Raw genomic sequence first — 18,643 nt, forward strand, 5'->3', positions numbered from 1 at the left:
AATACTTTTTGTAATAATCCATCTGGCTTCCTAATTGTCAAATTATTCAAATTTTGACCCTGTAATGTTCCAGATGACATTGGAAAAGGAAGAACAAGAGAGAAAAGAACTACAAAAGATGATTATGGGTGAAGATGATAAAGATGGCGATAAGAGAAAAGGAACTAAGAAAGATGAAGATGAGAATTCGCAATTTGGATTTGGAACTCCAGGTGATGTTTATATTCTTTTTCTCTCTCTCTGCATGTGGTGAAGTGTACCATGCGGGAAATGCCTGTATCACTCTTCCCCACTTTAATTATCCATTCCTTCAATATGACCAAGTCATTTTGATACACTTCCCTCAATCTTAGGATTTATTTACCTTTACACTCTCCATCTTTATATATTCATTCCTTGGTTTGTTTTTCTGACACCACAAATTTATCTTGGAATCTCCATTTCTGCTTGTTTTTTATTTTTCATGACACACCAGTGTCTCATATCAGCATACAAGTATGGCAGTGTATTTTTCTTATCTTTTTAAACAAATAAAAAATTGCACAAGTGCCTCTCGAAGTCATCAACGGTTGTAAAGAATCTGGCCTAGGTCCCATGTAGTTTTCCAAATCTAGGTTGTACTGTATATTAATTATTTTCAAAGCTTCTTGTGTTTATATTTTTTTTAGTTTTTATTTTAACCACTTATTAATTCAGGTCGCCTTTTGAGAATCACTCGTACATTCAAGACTCCAGATGGAAAGGAGTACACCAGAACTGAAATTGTCCGAAAAACTGCTGTGATTGACACTTATGTCAAGATACGAACTTCAAAAGATGAATCATTCATAAAAAGCTTTGCTGGTCAACTTGGTGAGTTATGTTGTTCATTACATTTTTTATATTATGTATAGTAATACTTATTAGAACTATCATTTTGTAATGTCTTTTTTTTTATTTGTTAATTTAAGTGTTGTATAGCTTTGAGTTTTACTTGTACAGTATATATTTGCAAAATATTTTCAGCGTTAAATAATTTAAAGTACTGTAAAAGCATCTCTACTTCAGATGAATCTCAAAAGGAAGAGATGAAGCGAGAGCGTCGTCGTCTCCAGGAACAGCTGAGAAGAATTAAACGAAACCAAGAGCGCCAACAAAAGGGCATTGTTACACCACCAAAGACTAAGAAGCCTAAGCTTAAACCTGATTTGAAACTAAAGTGTGGTGCTTGTGGACAGGTCAGAAATGAACAAATATGTTCAGTAAATGTATTGGATAGATAGTTCTCATAACTTAATTGGGAGCCTGTAGATCCCTCTTGAGAAAAATGGTCCATGGTATACTACACCTCATTTAATTTTTATTTTTGTTTTTTCACAGTTTTCAAACAATGTTTCCATAGATGAATTCCAGATTAGAAATGTGTATACAATTTCATAGTGATGAAAATTGATGTGCTTCTTGAGATATGGACCCCATACAACACTGCGTATTCCAGTTTTGGTCTCAAAATGTCATGAACACTTTCTATAGTATATCATCGTCTATGTAATTAAAACCAAGTCTGAAGCTGGAAAGCAACGTATATGCTCCTTGCACAATGTTCTTGATGTGTTCCTCTGGTGACAATCTACTATCCAAAACCACCCCTTGATCTCTTCCTTTGTTAGTCCTTTACTTCCTTTCCACATAAGTTGTGTGTGGTCTATTTTCTCCAGTTCCATTCCATAACTTGACATTTATTCACATTTCAATACATTTGCCACATGGCACTCCAAGCACTTATTTTATCTATATCAATTTGAAGAGCATGACAATCATCTAGGTCTCTGTCTTCCCTAGTAGCTTAGTATCATCAGCAAGCATGTTAAGATAATTCTGTATTCCTTCTGGTAGATTGTTTAAGACGATGAACATTACTAGTGCAAGAACTGAACATGCATACAGTATATATATCTGTATATAGATAGATGTAGAGAGAGACCATTCTTATTTATTTACTTTTTTGAGACAGGTTGGTCATATGCGCACAAACAAGGCGTGTCCAATGTACGCTGGCAATGCCAGCGCCTCACAGCCAATCAGTGTGGCTTTGACGGAGGAGCAAGAGGAGGAGATGGAGAAGGGTGGAATTGATGAGTCTGAGGAACTAATAAATGTCGATGGCACTAAAATCAAACTGTCTTCCAAAGTTATCAAAGTAAGTAACATTGGTACGCTGTACAAACTTACATATATACATATATGAGTATTAATTTAAGGTACTGACTTGTAAGAGTATTTATTTAATACTGTATTATATAAATACCAACAAGTCACTGAATATTAATAATTAGATAATTCAAATTTCTCAGTCCATCACTCATTATATCTCCTTAAATAGAAAAGAACAGATGAAGGAAGCTCAACAAGAAGCTAAAATTTATTTATCTACAACTAGGTTTAATGAAACAGACTAACCAAGAGTCTGGTATTTCCTGAATAGGGAGGAGCTTATATAGTTCCCAGAAAACTGGGAATAAACGTTTCCTAGAATGGAAACGACGTGTAAACAAATTAGCATTAATGACTTTGGATGATCTAACATTAGTGAGCGTAGCAAAACAAAATTACCATTAGCCAGAGAAATTTAAAGTAGATTATGAGAACCTTACTACTGTAACAAGGGATGTCATCCCCGTGCTCCTATTTTTCAAATTTTTGTGCTATTCTGCCTGAAGTACTACGCTGGTCTCGCCTCCCCTTTCAAGGTAGGGAAGAGGCCTGAAATATAGTACTGTAATAGAATTCTACTGCATGCATATAAACAGTAAATTATCAAGATTATTAGAATTGTCTCAAAGTTCTTGGGATGTACTCTGGAATGGAAATGAGAGAGATATCTTATAATAAATAAAATGTAGTACATGGAAGATACTTGAAGGTCAGTTCCCCAATTTGCACAATAAAACAACTTACTGGAGTGGAAGATATTGTAAAAAGTGTACAATAAAATTGAAGTGTAGAGGTGCCATTGGCACAATGAGAAAACACTTTGAATATCAGAGGCTCACAAATTTTTGAACTTCTTTAATCACGTGTAGGAAATATTGCTAGAATATATATTTATTTTTGTTTACTCTTAATTTAATTAAGTTCCTGCAGGAAGTGGATAAATGGGCAATGGTTGCAGCACCCTTACCACTCAAGTTATTACCACAAAAGCCTTGCTTTGAGCTGGGTTGTGGGCACAGAAGAACTCTTCATACCAACCATAAGCTCATATTTTCGGTTACCTGTAGCTAAAACCAACAAAACACAAAATATTATATGTAATGCCTTTGAACAACCACATCTACATCAGGCTGGTTCCAATGGGTCCTTGAAGAGAGATCCATAGTAAATTACAGAATGAGCAGTCATGTCAAAACAGCACCATAAGAAACAAATGTGATGGGCTTAAAATTCTGCTCCATCAACAACCAAGGCAAGAGTGATAGGAGAGAAATAGTGGCACACAACAAATAGCGGATCACCAGATACTATTGAAACATCTACCAGGCCAATTCATATTTCCATTGAGACAAAAAACACAAATATTTGAGTTTTGAGTTAGGTCTGTCACTTGCAGCCTTTAAAGATAGCAGTAGTTCTGCCCTAGAAACTGTACACGAGAAGATTGGCAGAGTTGCTGGAGCTGCATGTGTAGTACTGATAGCCAACCAATTGTTTAGGGAGGTTTTGGAAGGTAACCAGACACATGTATTCAGTGTGACTCTATCCTAACCTTATTGACCCAAAACAAGAATGGGTAAGGTCAGTCAGTGATTAAAATAACAATTCAGAAAAGCAAGACAGCCACACAATACTACCAAGTAAGATCTGGGTTTAAACTAAATTAATCGGGTAATTCCACAAAGGTGACATGCCAGCCGGATGTATCCAAATACCTGTAGTGTGTTCCCAGCACTAACGCTTGGTGTGAGGCCAAGTCCCAAGGCAAAGTTGACTGGTGAAAGAATCCAGACACAAATAACTTTGACATATGGAAGCATCCATTAATAGCAGGAGTTCACTATGCATTCCAACAAAAGTTTCAATATCTAAATAAGAAGTGATTTAACTGATGTGCGCTGGTCTTGGCCAGCCAGGTGTGCTGGGGAGAAGAACTATGAGAAAAATAATGTTGGCAGCCTCTTGGTACTATGTTAACAATATAGGAGTTGATCTGGATGCTGTTAAAAATAGCAGCCATACAGACCAACTAACAGCAGAGACCTTTTTGACAGTCTCTTGGGGTATTGCTTGGAGAGTTTTAAGTGTAGATAAATGAACCTTTTGGGGGGGGGGGGAAGGGGTATTACAGACTGAATAGTCATTTTCTCATATGATGCAGTGGGAATGTTTGAAAACATCTCTTCTACACTGTGATGTAATTGTCAACCTGTCTTGGCTATGTCTGGTCCCGTTCCTAGGAGGGCCAGGACAAGAGAGCAGCCAAGTATCCTGCTCAGAATGAAGTTGTTCATCTACACTCAAAGCATTATTCCAAGAGTTTCTGGTTATTAGAATTCAGGATTTTGGGGCTTTTTTACCTGCTGTTTATCTCATAATTTTCAGATTACTCAGGAATTGGTTAAAAGTATATTTTATAGTTTTTTGCATTATTACACTGTATACTGAAAGTATTGAGAGCTAAAAGTTTAACATTTCATTACAGCATGCAGAAGAGCTAAAACGACGATCCCTGGTACTCAAAGTACCAAGAGATCAGGTAAAAAATGCAAAACGAAGGCGGGCAGGTACTGTAGTACACTGTGACTATTTGAAAAGAAAAGAAAGATGTGTAAATCGTCGTCGAATAGACCCTGTTATTACCCTTTCAACCATATTTGAGGAAATCTTGAATGACATGCGGGAAATGTCAGATGCTCAGCCTTTCCTCTTCCCAGTGAACGTTAAGGTAAATATGGAAACCATTCATTGTCTATTTACGGCTCATAGCTTTTAATGTACTACAGTTATTTATATAAAAGTTGTTTACTGCCACACTATAAAGTAATACATAATGATTTTGATTGTTTCCCCCATAACAATTTGAGACCTGCTGCATTATTTTAGTATTACTTGCAACTTTAATATACTCTTCTTAAGTGTAATGGATCACTTTGAACAAAGATATTTTTTAGTTTTTCTCTACATCCAGCTGTACTTTGGTATGTGCCTATGAATTGATTGCCAGGGAGTTCTGAAAGGATAAGAGTTAACCAGCATTGTAAGGATAATGGATAACAGCATTGTAAGGATAATGGATAACAACATTTTAAGGATAATTGTTAGCCTGTATGGTTGTCTCTTCATCTTCGTTTTATAACAATGAGTCGCATCAATGACTGAAGATAGGCATGAACAGCAGGAGCATTAGCTGTTTCCATTAAAGTTAATATCCTACATAAAGGCCTGTGCAGTTAACCAACTCTATTGAATATTGTGATCATTACCATCAGCAGTAAGCACTTCATATCTTATTCTAATTATAAACCATTGCATCTGGTCTCTGGAAAATATAAGGAAAGTTTCAAAACTAAGTGTACACAAATTTTATGAGCACTGTGGGTTTCAAATATGAAAGATATTATCTTAATGCATAGGTCTATCCAAAAACATAGTGGGTCTTGCTTTAAGATATCTTGGGAACTTTTATTTTTATATATGATGAATGTAGTGTGTATTGTCTTGGTAATATGTGAACTTCACTAGCTTGACAGTGATATACAGCATACAGTAAGGTTTTAATTGTTTGAGTTACCAAAAGTATTTTGCATTTATGTCTCAAGTGAATAACAAAATGAGTACCATTTTATAATTTATATATATATTTGCATTTTTACTGGTTTCTTTATTTTCAGCAAGTACCTGATTATTATAACATTGTAAATCATCCAATGGATTTATCAACCATTCGGGATAATCTACGTCAGAAGAAGTATCAGAGCCGTGAAGAATTCCTGTCTGACATTTCACAGATAGTGGAAAACTCCAGACTTTATAATGGTACAGTCTTATAGCACATCTTGAGCTTTTATTATCTTTGGCTGATTAATTACAAATAAGTATCATATTTGCATGAATATAAACCATCCCCATATGTTAGCCATAGGGTGAGTTTTGAACCTGTTTCATAGAGAAAATCTATGACCTCGGTTCTAAGCTGCAACCCAAAGTTGACCCATCACTTAACCCTTTATCTGCTCATGTTAAATAGGGACACTCGCATCATACATGACCCTACTGCACGGGTCAACTAGAGATGATTTAGAGTACTGCATAAGATTTAAAAGTCCCGTGCATACACAGGGCCCACATTTGATTCCTCGGGCCCTCAGTAAACAGAAGCCATCTTGGAAAAAATCGTGGGTACGCCTCTCGGGTGTGAGGACCTCATTTTTGTGAGGGGCGACCATGGCTAACACATGCTGTAGCATCTCACAGCACTGCTGTGCAGCTTGTGCCCACAGCATCATTTTATATGGATGAAATAAATAAATACCACTGTGATTATTTTGCAATGATTGTATCAAATTGTATCATACCCACCGGGCTGTGGGGGCATGTGGACCTGCGGGCCGCTCCAAGCAACAGCCTAGTGGACCAAACTCTCACAAGTCAAGCCTGGCCTCGGGCCGGGCTTCGGGAGTAGAAGAACTCCCAGAACTCCATCAACTAGGTATCATAGTAGATCCTGACTGTGATAAAGACTATGTAAAAGGTTCAAATATTAGTGAACACAATGCTGGCTATGATGTTCACAGTGGGAAGCAGACATTCACAGCCGCAGTTTTGTGCATCTATGCATCATAAAACAAAACCTCAAGATTTTCCTTTAGAAAATAAACTAGTGGGAAATGATTCATATTTATGATTTAATGACAAGAATCTAATAATAATAGAAAGTGTTGTGGCTAGTTAGCAATGTACATAGTATATTGGAGGTATTTTGCCAAAGTAAGTCGCACGTAATTTTTTTCCCTGTGATCAATTATCTCCTGTCTAATAGGACAGTAGAGTATACCCATCTTAACAATATTAGAGGGGATTTGTTTTCCTGAACATTGGGGTGATGTTGGCTATAAACAGTGGCCTAGTACTACAGTTAACTCTACATTCAAATTACATTCATATTTAAAAATTAATCTTAAGAAAGAAGAGCGGCTAAAGGAAGGAGAATGTGTTCATACAGACATTACCAAGATCAATGGCATTACTACTAATCTTCATTATCTCAAATTCTTCAGTATGAAGCACTTAGCCAAGTTTAATTTTTTTTTTTTTATAACAGACACTAGAGAGAGCCATTCATACCCAATGTTGGCACTCCTGTACATCGAAAATCTAAAAACAATCGGCCAAATATTTGACAGATTAAACATAATAGAAATTAAACTTCAAAAATTCCTTTACAGTTAAAAGTTTTCAATTTAAAAGAAATTGATTATTTTTCTTTGACTGTGTTTACCAAATCCCATGTAGGGACTGCCAATAAAGAGTACATTAGACAATGGATCAAGATTTCCTGGAACAATAAATTTACACAAGTATGGTGTTAGAACTGGCCAAATATCAAGAGAAATGTTAGTGCGTTTGAGAGATAAGGACTGCTTAGTTCATTTAGGAGAATTCTAGGAGAGTATCTGATTTGTAAGTCTTTCATCAATAGAAATATCATTGAATCGAGCATAATAAAATACTGTACAAGGATAATATCATAAACCTGGATTGTATAAACTTGATCCTCCTCTTGTTATAAAAAATTTACGTTAAATGAATATGAGTAGTGTACTGGCAGTCATTGTACATAATTGATTTAGATCCCCTGTACAGTATTTACTTTGGTTCAGAAGCTTTATTCACAAATTTAGTTATACAAGTCATTACTCTTGTAGCTGGAGTGAACATACATACAGCCATAAAAAGCTTATAGCTTACAATTAGAGCAGTGAGACTTGTATTGGCAAATGGCAAAACATATACTGTAGCATAAAATTAGAATGGTGGCAATACAATTGGATAGACTAATTATACTGTGAAGTTATGGAATTTTGCATAGCTTCAACATTTTACAGCATTATCCTTATACAGTATCTTCCTAAGGGTGTCTTATTTATGTAATTACCTAAGTGTAATTACAATTACATAAGTGTATAAGTTTTATACAGATTGTATAAACTTGATCCTCCTCTTGTTATAAAAAATTGTACATACAATGAATATGAATATTGTACTGGCAGTCATTGTACATAATTGATTTAGATCCTCCTGTACAGTACTTACTTCGATTCAGAAGCTTTATTCACAAATTTATTTATACAAGTCATTATACTTGTAGCTGGAGTGAACAATAAGGCAAGTTTATACAATTTGTTGTATGTGTGTGTAATTACACAAAGTGTAGTTACAGGATGAGAGCTACGCTCGTGGTGTCCCGTCTCCCCAGCACTCTTTGTCATATAACGCTTTGAAATTACTGATGGCTTTGGCCTCCACCACTTTCTCACCTAACTTGCTCCAACCATCTACCACTCTGTTTACAAAAGTGAATTTTCTTATATTTCTCCGGCAGCTTTGTTTTGTGAGTTTAAATCTATGACCTCTTGTTCTTGAAGTTCCGGGTGCCAGGAATTCCCTATCAATTTTATCGATTCCTGTTACTATTTTGTATGTAGTGATCATATCGCCTCTTTTTCTTATATTTTCTAGTTTTTGCATATTTAATACCTCTAACCTCTCCTCGTAGCTCTTGTCCTTCAGTTCTAGGAGCCACTTAGTGGCATGTTGTTGCACCTTTTCTAGTTTATTGATGTGCTTCTTAAGATATGGACACCATACAACCGCTACATATTCCAGCTTTGGTCTAACAAAAATCGTGAACAATTTCTTTAGTATTTCTCCATCCATGTATTTAAAAGCAATTCTGAAATTGTGTGTGTGTGTATTTTTTATTATTATTATTATTATTATTATTCAAATAGCTTGGTGCAGTGATCGAGATGTATTGTATTATTGTAGGTGTTAAGAGCACTCTCACGGTAACAGCACAGAAGATGCTGGAATTGTGCATTGATCGCTTTGCTGAGAAGGAGGAACGTCTTATGAGACTGGAGAAGGCCATCAACCCACTCTTGGATGATGATGACCAGGTGTGTTATTATAAAATTTGTTGGGTTTTCATACATCCTTGAATATATAATGATGGGATGATAATATCTTTCAAGTCTAACAGGAAAGTACAGTATAACCATTGGTGTGCTCAGTTCCTCGACCCTGGATCACACTATGCGCCATTTTCATATTCAAAAGATAATTATATTTTTAGTAGTTTTTCTGTGGGGGAGTCTCTTTGGCTCCCTGGAGCTATAGGACTGATATATGCTGTATTTGTCTGGGGCTTCATTCAATGGAGTTCTGCCTACCAGGGACCATGAGACAGAACCTGGTGCCCTTAGAGAGGCACAGGGAGCCTCTGGAAAAAAAACCTGTGGTTGGGGTCATCCCTTATCTGCCATCGACTGGGGTTAGGCACCCAGAAAGGTAGGCATAACAAAACAAACCTACTTGGTAAGAAAATTGCAACTAAATACCGAACAAGGAGGCAGAACGCCCCACAACTCTCTGTGAAACAAGCAAACAGGCAAACGTCACACATGCCGCTCGTCTGTGCAGGTCAAGGGGAAGCCCTGCACCTGCTGCTCCAACCCCCAGTTCTTTGGCTGATGCGATCTGGAGCAGTAGTCAACCCTGGCCTCGATTTCATGGCAGTGTTGCCTTAGTGGTCTGGTCTGGTGGCCAGGTGTAACAGCAATGTATTGGGGCTGCATGCGCTTAGGGCTGCCTTCCCTAAACGCCCTGTAAGTACTAACCTTGGGTGCTAGGGTTATCTTCCTTAGTGCCTTCGGGACTCCACTTCCATAGGGGTTTCTGCTGTTGGGCATTTACCCCACCCTTCGGGCCAGCTGGGGTTTTGTGGCCTTTGTTTGGCCTTGGGTAGGAAGGGGTATTGTTGCTGGTTGGGGAGCAAGGTATTGCGCAGCTTGCCTACCTACGCAGCGGCTGTGTTCCTGTTTCCTCGGGGGACGTTGTACTTTTACAGGGTTTTTCATTTGTTTTTGTTTCTTGCCTGGAGGGGGTCTGCCTTGTTTAACTATTGATCCACTTATGATATTTTGGTGGCCCTTTTCTAGGCTCGCGTGATTGTGCACGTCGCAGGGGTTTCAGTGTTTTAGCTCATTCCCCTTTGTTACTCTCGGGTTTAACTGGCTTTGCAACAACTTGCCTGGGCTTCCCATAGCAGTCAGTCTTTGGGCCCTGGAAAACCCTGTCGGGGGCTCGGTGGACCGATGGATGCATCTTCAGAGTTCTAGCGCACTTCGTGCAAATTTGAAGATTGCTGTGTGCCCTTGTCTGAGGGTGACAGTCACCAATTTTGCCTCCATCATGCTGCCTGTTCAGTCAATGACACCATTGACCTGAAGTCTTACAAGACGTGTTCTCTGCTTGTGTTCTTGCTTCGTCTAGTTGTCATCCTATGTTGGACTTGTTTATTCTCTGGGGTGGCCGTTCTCGGCCTACTTAGAAGAGTTGTGCCAGGGTTTGGGGTTCCTCTGGTTGGGGATGGGCCATTGGTGCCAGTTTCTGAGCCAGCGCTTCATTTGGAGCCAGCTCAGTTGGCGCACTGATCGCTCTGCTCATCAACCTGCTTCTTGTAATGACCGCTGGCCCTTTCGCGGGGCGATGGTGGGGAGGCTCGTGCTGTTTGCTCATGCCTGGTTCCACGATTTGTGGGTGTTTCGGGTCATCTCCTCTGGCCTGTGGTGGCATTGGGCGGCTCCTCTTCCTTCAGGGGGGTTCGGAGGTAGCAGGGCCTGCTTCTTTCCTTATGCTTTGTAGGGTCATCTTGAAGTGGGTGCGCTTGGGAGTGGTCGAAACGACGCTGTCTCTCAGGTGGGTTTCCCGCCATGTTTCCAATGCCGAAACGGGACTGTACAAATCTGCGGTTCATTCTGGACTTGTCCCGTCTGAACCCCTGGATTCCTTGCCCCCTCCTTTCAGATGACCATTGATCTCAGATCCAGCTTCTGTTGGAGCCAGGTGCTTGGATGGTGTCTCTGGACCTCCAGGACATGTATTGGCGTGTTCCCATTTATTACACATGGGAAGCTCCCACGTGGGCAGCCTCCATGTGGCAGCTCCCATGTAGGCAGCTTCCATGTGGGGAGCTATGGGAACAAGTGGCACAGTGGCAATGGTTAACATTTGCTTGTTTTCCATGTTTTCTTTCGGGGAGTTTTTTTTTTCAAATTTCCTACCATGTGGGGTTTGTTTTGAGATGCATACCTTTCTGGGTGCCTAACCCTGGTCGATGGCAGCCAGGTAATACTCTGAAATACAAGGGGGTTTCCCTAGGCCATTGCTCCCTGCGCCTCTCTGAGGGGGGCCAGGTTCTGGTTCATGGTCCCTGGTAGGCAGAACTCCATTGTCTGAAGCCCCAGACTAATAGAGCATATACTGTACCAGTTTTGTAGCTCCAGGAAGCTTCCAAGGCTCGCCCAGAAAATGGCATTTAATTACATTCAATGCTGGGTTTTTGCCCCCCCCCCCCCCTCTCCCCCCAAAAAAATACTAAAAATGAGTTACAAAAATTATAAAAACTAAAATTTTTGAGTTAAAAAATTTGTTAAAAATTCTAAAAATTAGAATACAAAATTAAAAGATAAATTTATCTATAATGTATTTGTCTATACTGTATAATGTACTTCCTTGCATATATAGAATTCCAAATTTAATAAATTCTAATACAGTACTGCTATCATTTCCTCAAATTTGAATAATGATTTAAAGAATAATTCTACATTTTCTTTTCTTATAGAATTCAATGAAAATAAAATAAATACTGTATGGGTGAATAAACTAAAATACAAAAATTTGTTTCAAGTTGAATATTTTAATATATTTGGTCATGGTGGTGCCATATACTCCAAAATTCTTCTAATTATTTTTCTATAAAAGAACAAGCCTGATAATTTTATGAGGGAATAACAACACGTGGTATGTAAAGTCTTGGTAAATGTTGGGATTTAGATCCAAATCCCAATTTCCTAAACTCTAATGGTGAAGGGGGAAGGGAAAGGAACTTTCTAGGGAAAGCGCCAAACCATTACGACTATATAGCACTTGGGGGGTCAGGATAAGGATTTGGGATGGGACGGGAGGAAGGGGGGCAAGGAATGGTGCCCAGCCACATAGACGGTCGAGGATTGAACGCTGACCTGTATGAAGCGAGACTGTTGCTCTACCGTCCAGCCCAAGTGGTTGGGCATATGGTGAAGTTTATTTCCGTTTCCATAAAATAATAATCATAGTCTGTTTTTCCTTTGATTGTAAATATTAAAGTTTCTTTACATTTCCAACAGGTTGCCTTTGACTATATTTTGGACAACATTGTGAATCAGAAGCTTTTCTCAATGCAGGAATCGTGGCCTTTCATGAAGCCTGTCAATAAAAAAAATGTCAAAGATTATTATGAAATAATTCAGCATCCTATGGATCTTTCAACTATTGCTAAAAAAGTTAAAAGTGAGTATGAAACATTTAGTTTGACTAATTATTTTGTTTATATCAAAATTTGCTTGTTTGCTTGCATTTTTATTTGCAAATACTGTACTATTAACTTAGAATATATTTTTATTATAATATATAATAGCTATTGACAAAAATAAACAGTATTTCAGTTCATGATGTATTATAACATGCTAATTAAATAACTTCCCCATATTGATAGGGATCCAAGTCTCAGGAGTTTTCTATCTAGTGTTTCTTTTTCTAAAGAAACTACTAAATTTTATTACATATCCTGTAATCAGTGTTTAGTAGTTCCACTTTTGTTAGATGGCTTTGCTTCTAATTCCACTATTTTTTAGTTTGTTTGGGCTTAAAGAATTTAGATTTTATCTATATTTTCTCTATACAGCCTCTAGTTTTGTTGAATTTATGCCGGTAAAGAGGGAAGCAATATGTTCAGTTTATTTGATTCTTATATTAAACTCTGTGCAATTCTAATACTATATATGGATGTATTATTGAAATGATTAAACAAAATGTTTGGTTAGGTGATTTATCACCGAATAAAAGCTTTCAATTCCTAAGCTTAAATCTGAACATCGGTAATTTTTATTTTTAGTTACTGTATATTTGTAAGAATTAGATGGATTTTTGTTCTTTAATAGGTAGATTGACACTAGAAAACAAAACTGGTGTATGTTCTTGTCATATTTGTCTATTGAAGAATATTTAATAAGGTATTTGTAAATAGTTTTGCATAAAGCATTGTGAGAAGCATGTTCTAATGAAATCCACTCAAGTATGAAGTACTCCTCCCTTGACAAATACAATATGATGATTGTTGCTGAATTTATTTGCAGATCACAAGTATCACAGTCGAGCAGAATTTATGCACGACATGGAGCTGATTATGACTAATAGTATCAGATATAATGGACAAGACTCATCTTTCTCACAGAAGGCTGAGATACTGATTCAAGTTTGCAGGGAAAATCTGGCTGAGGTGAGATACATTGGATATTTTATATATACCAGTATTTATTATCTGAGCACTTTAGGATTATCTACAATCCAGATACAATTATAATAATGTATGCCAAAATGGTTAAATGAATGATTCTAGCATGACTCAACTGTTGTATTTATTTTGTTCTTCACTTGGGAAGAAAGTTTAAAAACTAACACTATAATATTCATGTTACAATTTTAATGGACCTGATGCTCTATGCCAAGGTATACACATTGAAGGAAATACTGTATATTGATAATCAAATACAGGGTACATCCCAAAAGATCGAGTACCTTAGGCTATTTCTACCCTCCAGCCATGGTACACTTAGTATCCACAGAAGCAGAGGAAAGTGAATGCAAATTAAAAACCCATAATAAACAGGTATATTCCATGTGGCAATGATGAAAAGTGTGATGGTTACCCTGTTGAGGAGATTGGGTAATCTTTTTCTGCATTCTAATTGTTCACTGGTGTGATAAATGTGTAAAGTGGTTTTGCAGATGATATAATGTTCATACGTGTAAGCTGGTTGTTCATAACTGGATGAGAATGCTTGATGAGAAGTAGTTCTGCTATGTTTAATCTGCAATTTTTACTATACTAATTCTTTTATATTTCATTGTGCAATGTATTACTTTCGTAATGGGTTAAGGTTCTATGTCTGGTTTCAGTATGAAACTCATCTCGATGCCTTGGAGAAGAAGATAACTTTAGCTCAGGAACGAGCATTAGAGCAAGCTGAGACAGATTCCCTTGGCACATCTCTTGGGCCAGATGATGATACTAATTACACCTATGCTGAGCCAGAACATGACCATCCTGATCATCATTTGGGCTCGCCATCTGATCATCTTATGGACTATTCAGGTATGTTGCAGATGATGAGTCACAATAACATGGCTGAAAAAAGGACGACCAAACCATAACTCGGAAGATGGAGAAGCGACGACGTTTTGGTCCGTACTGGACCGTTATCAAGTCGTGCGAAATGACTTGTTAATGGTCCTGGATGATAGATGGAAACGTCGTTGCTTTTCCATCTTCTGAATTGTAGTATGGTCATCATTCAGGTATGTTAACACTTAAAATATAAGTCTTCACCCGCTTAGTAAATGAAAATTGCTTTTGCGAAGTTTGTTCTTCCTTTGGCCTTGTTTTAGCCAACTGCTCTTCCTGCTCATGAATAAATATATCCTGTCACTTAAATACCTCCCAATGAGTAGTTGTCTTTGCGACAGTTGAGTTTACAGCAACATTTCTACAACAATAATTTACATGCTTTGTATCTATTTGTTTGTACCCGGAGACTGTATTTACCATGTGTGTGTGTTCAGGCAGTTGGTGGTCTAACAGTCCCGACTGTAGATTACTCTTTGTTGAAAGAATGGCAGGGTCTTCATACATGGTGTAATTGATAACCTGTTAGTTTCATATCCTGGAGCATCTGTTCACTCTGCAAATATTATCACTGCATTGTCTTACTTTGCAACTATTACAATTAGTTTGCTAGTGATACACTGAAACATGAGCAGCCCTTTCCTTATCAAAAAGCTAGCAAAGGCTTTACAAAATTGGAGGTGGCAATTACTTTACCAAGAACTTGGTATGCACCTTGTAAGTAATATCATAAAGGAATTTGAGAGACTGGTATTAAATAAAAAAAAAATTGTCAAGTGTCAGTTTGTTATTTTTATTATTTATTTTTTATAGGAGATGAAGATGACGAACATGTTAATGTAGTTGATGGTGATGAGGAGGAGATGATGCAGGCAGCCAAGAGACGCAGAATGCAGGAATCTCAAAGGAATGTGTTAGAAGAAGGTAAATAAGTGACAAATTGAATGTCTTTCTAGTTTATTTCTAATAATGAAATTTTATTTGTTACTGATATATCTTTATTGTGTCTCAAGAAGAGCAAACAAAATGTTTTCTCAAAATTTTGTTTTGTTATACGGTATATATTTAGTAACATTGCTGTTGTAGAGCAGCTGATGGCCATGCATATTATGTATCTTCAGAAGGTTGTCGACACTTGTAACTTTGTCATTGCTTCCCCACACCTACTGGTGAATCTCCTTTATATTTACATTCTCATCCCTGTACTTTGTGTTTTCATAATATGTTGAGACACTTATTACTCGCTCAGTCCTCATGTGGCAAGTGCTTTATTTAGTTAAACTCTCATACAATGTTTTGGAAATATAGTTAAATATTTGTTTGATGTCTGTCGGTTAAATATGCCACGTTGGTCAGTAATTTAAATACTTGTAATTGTTCTATCTAAATGAACCTGCTTTTGCATATCAAAAAGTATACATTATACTGAAGAATAAATTAACAAATGGGGATTCTAGACTAAATGTAATTTAAATGCCTAATGTAATTTGTTACTCAAATATGTAGTAAGAAAACTGTGAATCAATATTGGCAAATTTTCCTACTTTTCATAGATCTTGAATTCAGTGACGATGAAGAAGATTTTGGAAATCACCAAGTGGGGGACATGCATAGAGATATGGAGGGTGGTATTGTTCTTGAGGATGGCCAGTATGTTACCCACCAACAAGGTCCTGATGAGACTCAAGGAGCAGCCGAGGCTATGGTACAGCTTTCTGCACAATATCCGTATTATCAGGTATGTTGCCTCGGCAGGATGGTTTTTTAGTTTTGATTGTCATAGTTGTTGCTACTGGTATTGGAAAACTTCAGGGAGCCATGAAGAGTTTTATTCATGCCTTCTTATGCCTCAAAACTTTAATCATAGCCAAAATGTCACAGATCTAAAGTATCAACAGATTTCCAATGCCTGGTATTGGGCCTGATGCTGATTACAACATATATAAAGATTTATTCTCTCATATTTTATCACACACACACACACACATATACATACAAGGAATAAAATTACAAAATGTGTGTGTCACATATACATTGGAGATATTGATTCATGGTTCAATATCTTGGCAATTGGCCAGTAGAATTTCTTTATAATGGTATACACTTGTCCTGGGATAATAATGTTCTCCACTGCGTGTTGCTCTTTGCAGTAATGATTGAGTCGTATTCATAAATACACAGGCATTTTACATTTTTAATTGTGTTTAACATTGAACTTGCAGTACAGTATTTTGTTTAGTGTATGAATTATGGGCCTATACTTTTTGAACTCAATATTAGAGAGCAAAGTTAACTAATGAATTCTTGATTCAGTTGTTCACAAGTATGATTCAGATTAGAAGCCCATGATCATGCTTATAACTTCAATACAAAAGAAAAAAATCTAGATCAATAATACAAACACAATAGCCCATGAATTCTTGACTACTTGTTGCCAGATTGCTCAGGAGCCCAAAATCAGTTATGTAATGTTTCTGCAAAAATATCTCGAGTCACAATCATAAGTCAAGGTTGTCATTAACAATAACATTTTACACATGTCAAAGGTCAAAAGCTAGTATTGTTGTTCTATTAATATTCTGAAGTAATTACATTCAGATGCTCCTTAGAGCAAAATCTATCCTGGTTCTAAAGGATTGGGCCCAAGGTTTGGCATTCTGCACCAGTGCAACAGGGACCGTATTATCCCTGTTGATCATTGAAAATTCTCTCATAAACACTTAAAGACTTTCCAGGCCAGTCTCGGCATCACAAGGACCACCGAGAAGTAGTCTTACAAATTGCCAATTTGCTGACCTGGACACAACCTGTGACTACCACCAGATGACAGCATCCATGTTAACACACTTACCTTGAGCCCTTTTATATTTTAACTGACTAGACCCCCATGATGGTTAGCCAAGCTTGAGATGGGATTTAGTTAATGTGGCTTGTTTTGATTCCTAGAAACTTGTTTTACTGTATAGTGTTTTCCAGGCAGTTCCTGTACATGTGTTATTTTGAATAATTCTCAGGCTTTTATAGACAAATCTTTTGTTGTTTCATAACTTAACTTAACCAGCGAGCAACCCAGAGTTTCACTTCACTATTCCAGGTTGGCTAATGCTTCAGCAATGGGTTCCTCATCTTGTCATGGCTTTTTGGTTCTCACCTATCAGTGACTATGGGGGAAGCAAGTTCTAACTGTTTATACCTGATGCACTAATTACATCTCCCAACATTAACATTTTCATCATATTATTTCTTGAAATGGTGGATGGAATTAGATTCAACAACCTCTTTCTTCAATGCATTCCACTTACCAACCAACCATATAGGGAACGAGAGCTACCTTACATCTCTTCGACTCAACTGCATGTCCAGCTTCCACTGATGTCCACATGTACTACCTTCCTTTTATTTAATTAGGCTTCATTTGTTCACTTTGTCTATTTTCCTCATGATCTTGTATGTAGTGATCATATCCCCCTCTGTTTCTTCTCTCATCTAAGGTTGTGAGGGTGAGTTTTGTTAACCTGTCATCATAGCTGAGGCCTCTCATTTCTAGTATTAATCTAGTTGCAAACCTCTGAACTTTCTTAAGATTCTGTTAATGCTTCACAAGGTGTGAATTCCGTTCTGATGCTGCATACTCGAGTAATGTTCTCACATAGGTAATTTCTATGTCATAGGCATTATAAATAGAAAATTGTCTAGTATTAATTTAGCTGAAAAAGATAAATTTTTGTACTCCTATAGTAGTTATGATGCAATAGTTTAGCATTTAACGATGTATAGCTTGGCCAGTGGCTGAAATGTATGGGGCCACATTATGCTTTTACATTTGGCCCGTTTCGGACATGGGAAGTTGTTAAAGGAAGCTAATCATGTATAAAGTGGCTCTCTTAGTCATAATGCCACCCATTTTAACACTTAAAAACACTGTTTAATTGTTTTTTATTTTTGTGTACAGCATGGTGAAGGGAGTGAAGGAGACTATAACCCTGAGGGTCTGGCTGGTGAAGGCAGCATGGAGGTGGATGCCAGTTATGATCCGTCAGTAGAGTTTCTCGGTGGCATGATGCCATCGCAGGTGGGTGCAACTTAAATTCTACTCTTAAAAGTACAAATTGTTCATAGTTTACAAAAGTGTGGTCACTTCCTGGTGGCCAGTATTAATAC

At 37.4% G+C, this 18,643-nt stretch overlaps 1 protein-coding gene across 2 annotated transcripts in view; it reads left to right on the plus strand.

Annotated features, from left to right (window-relative positions):
- The window catches only part of Taf1 (TATA-box binding protein associated factor 1), a 54,454-nt gene that overhangs the window by 32,948 nt on the left and 2,863 nt on the right, over nt 1–18,643 (plus strand). For both annotated transcript variants that reach the window (XM_069332322.1, XM_069332321.1), the window contains exons 21-33: nt 74–212; nt 697–852; nt 1,048–1,217; nt 1,994–2,179; nt 4,679–4,921; nt 5,868–6,012; nt 9,025–9,155; nt 12,426–12,588; nt 13,434–13,576; nt 14,257–14,452; nt 15,296–15,406; nt 16,036–16,220; nt 18,435–18,554. In XM_069332322.1, coding sequence (XP_069188423.1) covers nt 74–212; nt 697–852; nt 1,048–1,217; nt 1,994–2,179; nt 4,679–4,921; nt 5,868–6,012; nt 9,025–9,155; nt 12,426–12,588; nt 13,434–13,576; nt 14,257–14,452; nt 15,296–15,406; nt 16,036–16,220; nt 18,435–18,554 — 2,088 coding nt within the window. The remainder of the gene's footprint in view (nt 1–73; nt 213–696; nt 853–1,047; nt 1,218–1,993; nt 2,180–4,678; nt 4,922–5,867; nt 6,013–9,024; nt 9,156–12,425; nt 12,589–13,433; nt 13,577–14,256; nt 14,453–15,295; nt 15,407–16,035; nt 16,221–18,434; nt 18,555–18,643) is intronic.

Source organism: Procambarus clarkii, chromosome 27 (assembly GCF_040958095.1).
Source record: "Procambarus clarkii isolate CNS0578487 chromosome 27, FALCON_Pclarkii_2.0, whole genome shotgun sequence".
In the NCBI taxonomy this organism is placed as follows: Eukaryota; Metazoa; Arthropoda; class Malacostraca; order Decapoda; family Cambaridae; genus Procambarus; species Procambarus clarkii.